This window comes from Cebus imitator, unplaced genomic scaffold (assembly GCF_001604975.1).
Source record: "Cebus imitator isolate Cc_AM_T3 unplaced genomic scaffold, Cebus_imitator-1.0 Scaffold464, whole genome shotgun sequence".
In the NCBI taxonomy this organism is placed as follows: Eukaryota; Metazoa; Chordata; class Mammalia; order Primates; family Cebidae; genus Cebus; species Cebus imitator.
Window position 1 is genome coordinate 852,430 of NW_016107779.1, and position 5,443 is coordinate 857,872.

At 51.5% G+C, this 5,443-nt stretch overlaps 1 protein-coding gene across 1 annotated transcript in view; it reads left to right on the forward strand.

Moving 5' to 3' along the window:
• The window catches only part of ITGAE (integrin subunit alpha E), an 83,570-nt gene that overhangs the window by 14,438 nt on the left and 63,689 nt on the right, over positions 1-5,443 (forward strand). Inside the window, exon 7 of the mRNA XM_017512160.2 lies at positions 1,815-1,935. Coding sequence (XP_017367649.1) covers positions 1,815-1,935 — 121 coding nt within the window. The remainder of the gene's footprint in view (positions 1-1,814; positions 1,936-5,443) is intronic.

The following is a 5,443-nucleotide window of genomic DNA, read 5'->3' on the forward strand; positions in this document are numbered from 1 at the left end:
GTTTCACCATGTTGACCAAGATGGTCTCGATCTCTTGACCTCGTGATCCACCCGCCTCAGCCTCCCAAAGTGCTGGGATTACAGGCTTGAGCCACCGCGCCCGGCCAGATATAGGATATTTTCATCATTCCAGAAAGTTCCTTCTAGTCCTTTCCTAGTTAGTCCCATCCTCTGAAGCAAACTTTTTGTTTTTTTTTTTGAGACAGAGTTTCGCTCTTATTGCCCAGGCTGGAGTGCAATGGCTCATTCTCGGCTCACCGCAACCTCCGCCTCCTGGGTTCAAGCGATTCTCTTGTTTCAGCCTCCCAAGTAGCCGGGATTACAGGCATGTGCCACCATGCCTGACTAATTTTTTGTATTTTTAGTAGAGATAGAGTTTTACCATGTTGGCCAGGATGGTCTCAATTTCTTGACCTTGTGACCCACCTGCCTCGGCCTCCCAAAGTGTTGGGATTACAGGCGTGAGCCACCGCACCTGGCGCCAATTTTTTTTATTCTAGATTAGTGTTGCTGGTTCTAGACCCTCATATAAATGGAGTTATACAATAGGTGTCTTTCATGTAAGGTTTCTGTCACTCAGCATAATTATTGTCGTTGTTATTGTTGTTTTGAGATGGAGTCTGGCTGTCGCCTGGGCTGGAGTGCAGTGGCACAATCTTGGTTCACTGCAACTTCCACCTCCCAAGTTCAAGTGATTCTCCTGCCTCAGCCTCCTGAGTAGCTGGGTTTACGGGTGCGAGCCACCACTATGCCGGGCTAATTTTGTATTTTTAATAGAGACGGGGTTTCGCCATGTTGGCCAGGCTGGTCCCGAACTCCTGACCTCAAGGGGTCCGCCTGCCTCAGCCTCCCAAAGTGCTGGGATGACAGGCGTGAGCCACTGTGCCTGGCCAGCATAATGGTTTTTGAGATTCATCACGTTGCTGTATATCTGTTCATTTCTCTTTACTTCTGAGTAGTATTCGATTGTAGGAATACACCACAGCTGGCTCTTCCATTCTCCTGTTGATGGTCATTTGGATTGTTTGCAGTTTGGGGCTATTCTGAATAAAGCTGGTATAAGACATTCTTGTGCAGGTAGTTTTGGGGACACATGTTTTCACTTGGGTCACTTGGAGGGGGTACCTAGAACACAGGCAGGCCTTCTTCCTGGGGCTCATCATCTACTGTAACTTTGGTGCAAGACGCAGTGATGTGAGTATGCGCTGCGTGCCAGGTGTGGACGTGACAGTGAGGGGTGTGAGGAGGCGGGGAGTGCTTCTTTGAGGAGAGGGAGCTAGGGAAGCCTTCTTGGAGCAGGGGGCGGGTGGGGGGGCGCTCTAGTACCGGCACAGCTTGGTTTAGTACGAGGGTCAGAGGCTCTGGGCAGATGCACCTGCGCCCACTCTCCCTCTCACACGCACAGAAAGATCCTTGGGAATCTCACTTTTCTCAGCTGAAAAACAGGGTTAATGACACCACAGGATTTGGTGGAATAATGAGAGTAAAAACCCTCTTTCGGCCGGGCATGGTGGCTCATTTTGGGAGGCTGAGGCGGGAGGATCACCTGAGGTGGGAAGTTCGAGACCAGCCTGGCCAACGTGGTGAAACCCCGTCTCTGCTACTAAACATACAAAATTAGCTGGGTGTGGTGGCGCGTGCCTGTAATCCCAGCTACTCTGGAGGCTGAGGCAGGAGAATCACTTGAACCTGGCGGCGGAGGTTGCGGTGAGCCAAGATTGCGCCAGTGCACTCCAGCCTGGGCAACAAGAGCGAAACTCCGTCTCAAAAACAAAGAAAAAGGCCTCTTTCATGAAATGCTCTTTTCCCCACAGGCCTGGCCCCACTGGCCGCCTTCAATGTGGATGTGGCCCGGCCCTGGCTCACAGCCAAGGGAGGTGTCCCTTTCGTGCTCAGCTCCCTTCTGCACCAAGACCCCAGCACCAACCAGACCTGGTGAGTAGGGCCGGTGGGCAGGAGGCCTTCAGACTGAAGGGCTTCCGGGGAGCCTGAGATGGGCCCGGAGTCAGCCATGACATCCCACCATAGGCAGGAGAGGAACTCCTTTCTCTTCCAGAAGCGCTTGCAGGTGAAAGAGAGAACGCATGAGAGAGGCAGTGGGCATCGAACCCCAGCCCCACACCTCATTGGACCTCTCCCTGCTCCACTGCTTAGGGAGAGGCTGGACTTAAAAACAATTTTTAAATAGAGCCTATTAAGGCTCTTTTATTCCTTATAGAAGTAACGCAAGTTCAATATAGAACATTTGGAAACAAAACGTAACAAAGAAAAACCGTGGCTCACGCCTGTCATCCCAACACTTTGGGAGGCTGAAGCTGGAGGATTGCCTGAGGCCAGGAGTTCAAGATCAATCTGGGCAGCATAGTGAGACCCCAACTCTAAAAAATTAAGTAAAAATTGTCTGAATGTGGTGCTGCCTGCCTGTAGTCCCACCTACTCAGGAGGCTGAGGCAGGAGGACCACTTGGGCCCAGGAGGTGGAGGCTGCAGGGAGCCATGATTGCACCACTGCACCCCAGCCTGTCTCCAAAACAAAAAGCAAAGCACCCTGAAACTCTGAGGCACAAGACTGCGGCGTTGGAAGGCGGGCTGTGGTTCTGGCGGTCATGGTCCCCGACAGCTTCGCTGTGTATCCGCTGTGCAGCCTCAGCAGGGTGCTCGGGCCCGAGCCTCAGCATCTCTCTACAATCAGCCTGCATATTACCTGCTTCACAGAATGGTGGCGAAGACTATTTGAGGTAATGCATGCAAAGGGCTTAGCACAATTTCTGGCCACATTAATGCTCACTAAACATTACCTTATATTTTAAAAATATCATCTGTGCCCACCTACGAGATAAGCAAAACATAAAATCTGCCAACGCTGCTGGTAAGGTTGCGGTGAAATGGGAATGTGTGGAGGGCGAACTGGCGTCACCACCTTGGAGAGCAGTTTTGCCACATCTGGTCAAGCTGAGGACGCGTGTGGCCTCTGCCAATTCCACTCCCAGATCCCAAGTCGAGGGAAATTCCCAGACACATATAAAGATGTCTGTGGCAACATGGCCTGGAATCATGAAAGACTGACAATATTCCTCATTAGGACAACGTGAAAAATACTGATATGACTCATATAAGGCAATACTAAAAGCAGGCGCCCTGGATGAAGCCAGTGCAGTGGCTATTAACCCGGATCAGTCTGGAACATACTGTGAGCTGGAAAGCCCAAGTTGCAGAATGAAATATACAGTGGTCGGCGGGGGCAGCGGCTCACCTGTAATCCCAGCACTTTGGGAGGCCAAGGCGGGTGGATCACAGGAGGCCAGGAGTTCGAGACCAGCCTGAGTGTCATAGTGAGACCCTGTCTACAAAAAATATTTAAAAAATCAGCCAGACGTAGTGGCTCAAGTCTGTAGTCCATCCCAGCTACTTGGGAGGCTGAGGTGAGAGAATCTCTTGAGCCCGGGTTGGGGGTTGAGGCTGCCGTGAGCTGTGATTGTGCCACTGGACTTCAGCCTGGGTGACAGAGTGAGACCCTGTCTCAAAAAAAAAAAGAAGTAAACTGTGCATTCCCTCAGATGGTGATGGTGGCTGTGTGCAGATGTAGGAGTATGGCTGTAGTTAGTTAGAAGCTCTTGGGTCAATGGTCATGAGACCTGAGGCTCATTTTTTTTTTTTTAGACGGAGTCTCCTTCTGCCACCAGGCTGGAGTGCAGCACTGTGATCTCGGCTCACTGCAACCTCCACCTCCCGGGTTCAAGTGATTCTCCTGCCTCAGCCTCCCAAGTAGTGGGACTACAGGCGCCCGCCACCACACCCAGCTAATTTTTGTATTTTTTTTTTTTTTTTTTTTGAGACGGAGTTTCACTCTTGTTACCCAGGCTGGAGTGCAATGGTGCGATCTCGGCTCACCGCAACCTCCGCCTCCTGAGTTCAGGCAATTCTCCTGCCTCAGCCTCCTGAGTAGCTGGGACTACAGACACGCGCCACCATGCCCAGCTAATTTTTTTGTAGTTTTAGTAGAGACGGGGTTTCACCATGTTGACCAGGATGGTCTCGATCTCTTGACCTCGTGATCCACCCGCCTCGGCCTCCCAAAGTGCTGGGATTACAGGCTTGAGCCACCGCGCCGGGCCCAATTTTTGTATTTTTTTTTAGTAGAGACGGGGTTTCACCATGTTGGCCAGGCTGGTCTCCAACTCCTGACCTCGGCTGATCCAGCTGCCTCGGCCTCCCAGAATGCTGGGGTGACAGGTGTGAGCCACTGCGCCCGGCCCAAGACGACTTCTAGAGTTGCGTTGTTTTAAAGCCAGATCTGCTCAGGCTGTATGTCTCACATATTGCTGTTGTGTCTCTGTCGTTGATTTCAATCCAAGGCGGTCATTTCTCCCCCACTTTTTTCTGGATGGTCACACAGCTTTTCCCGTGCATACTCTCCCACTGAGCCAGGCGCAGACCCGGCCTGGGCTGTTACCTCCTCGTCCCACCCAGCCCACCCAATTGCTTTGCTTCTGGCCAGTGGTCAACGCGTTCCCTCATACCCAGCACACGGGGGGAAAGTGAGCCCAGGGTCCAAACAGGCGCCAGCGCTGGCACTGGGGCACAGCCAGGTGACGCTCCTGTTTACCATGTAACAAATAAAAATATATTTGGTCTCAAAATAAATATTTGGTCCCATTTTCTGGTGTACACTCCTAAAATCTTTGGAATCTCCAAAGTAATAAATGTGTATTTCTTTGCAAATGAGTTGATGGGTGACTGGCAGCCCCCAGGTAGCTGCACCCCCATCTTCCAGGAGTGGGGAGGGGCTGAAGGTTAAGTTGATCACCAGTGGCCAATGATTTCATCAATCATGCCTGTGTAAGGAGGCCCCCAGAAAAACTCAAAAGGACAGGGTTTGGGGAGCTTCTGGGCAGCGCAGCATGTAGAAGGTCCTGGAGGGCGGCGCCAGGAGAGAGAGTGGAAGCTTTGCCCCCACCCCCACTTTGCCTTATGCATCTCCTCAACTGTATCCTTCATAATATCCTTTAAAAAAAAAAAAATGGAGTCTTGCTCTTGTCGCCCAGGCTGGAGTGCAGTGGCACAATCTCGGCTCACTGCAACCTCCGCCTCCCAGGTTCAAGCGATTCTCCTGCCTCAGCCTCCCAAGTAGCTGGGATTACAGGCGCGCGCCACCACCCTCGGCTAATTTTTGTATTTTTAGTAGAGACGGGGTTTCACCATGTTGGTCAGGCTGGTCTCGAACTCTTGAACTTGTGATCTGCCCACCAACATGGTGAAACCCCGTCTCTCCTAAAAATACCAAAAAATTAGCTGAGTATGGTGATGGACACCTGTAATCCCAGCTACTTGGGGAAGGCAGGAGAATTGCTTGAACCCAGAAGGCAGAGGTTGCAGTGAGCCAAGACTGTATCAGTGCACTCTGGCCTGGGCAACAAGAATGAAACTCTATATCAAAAAAAAAA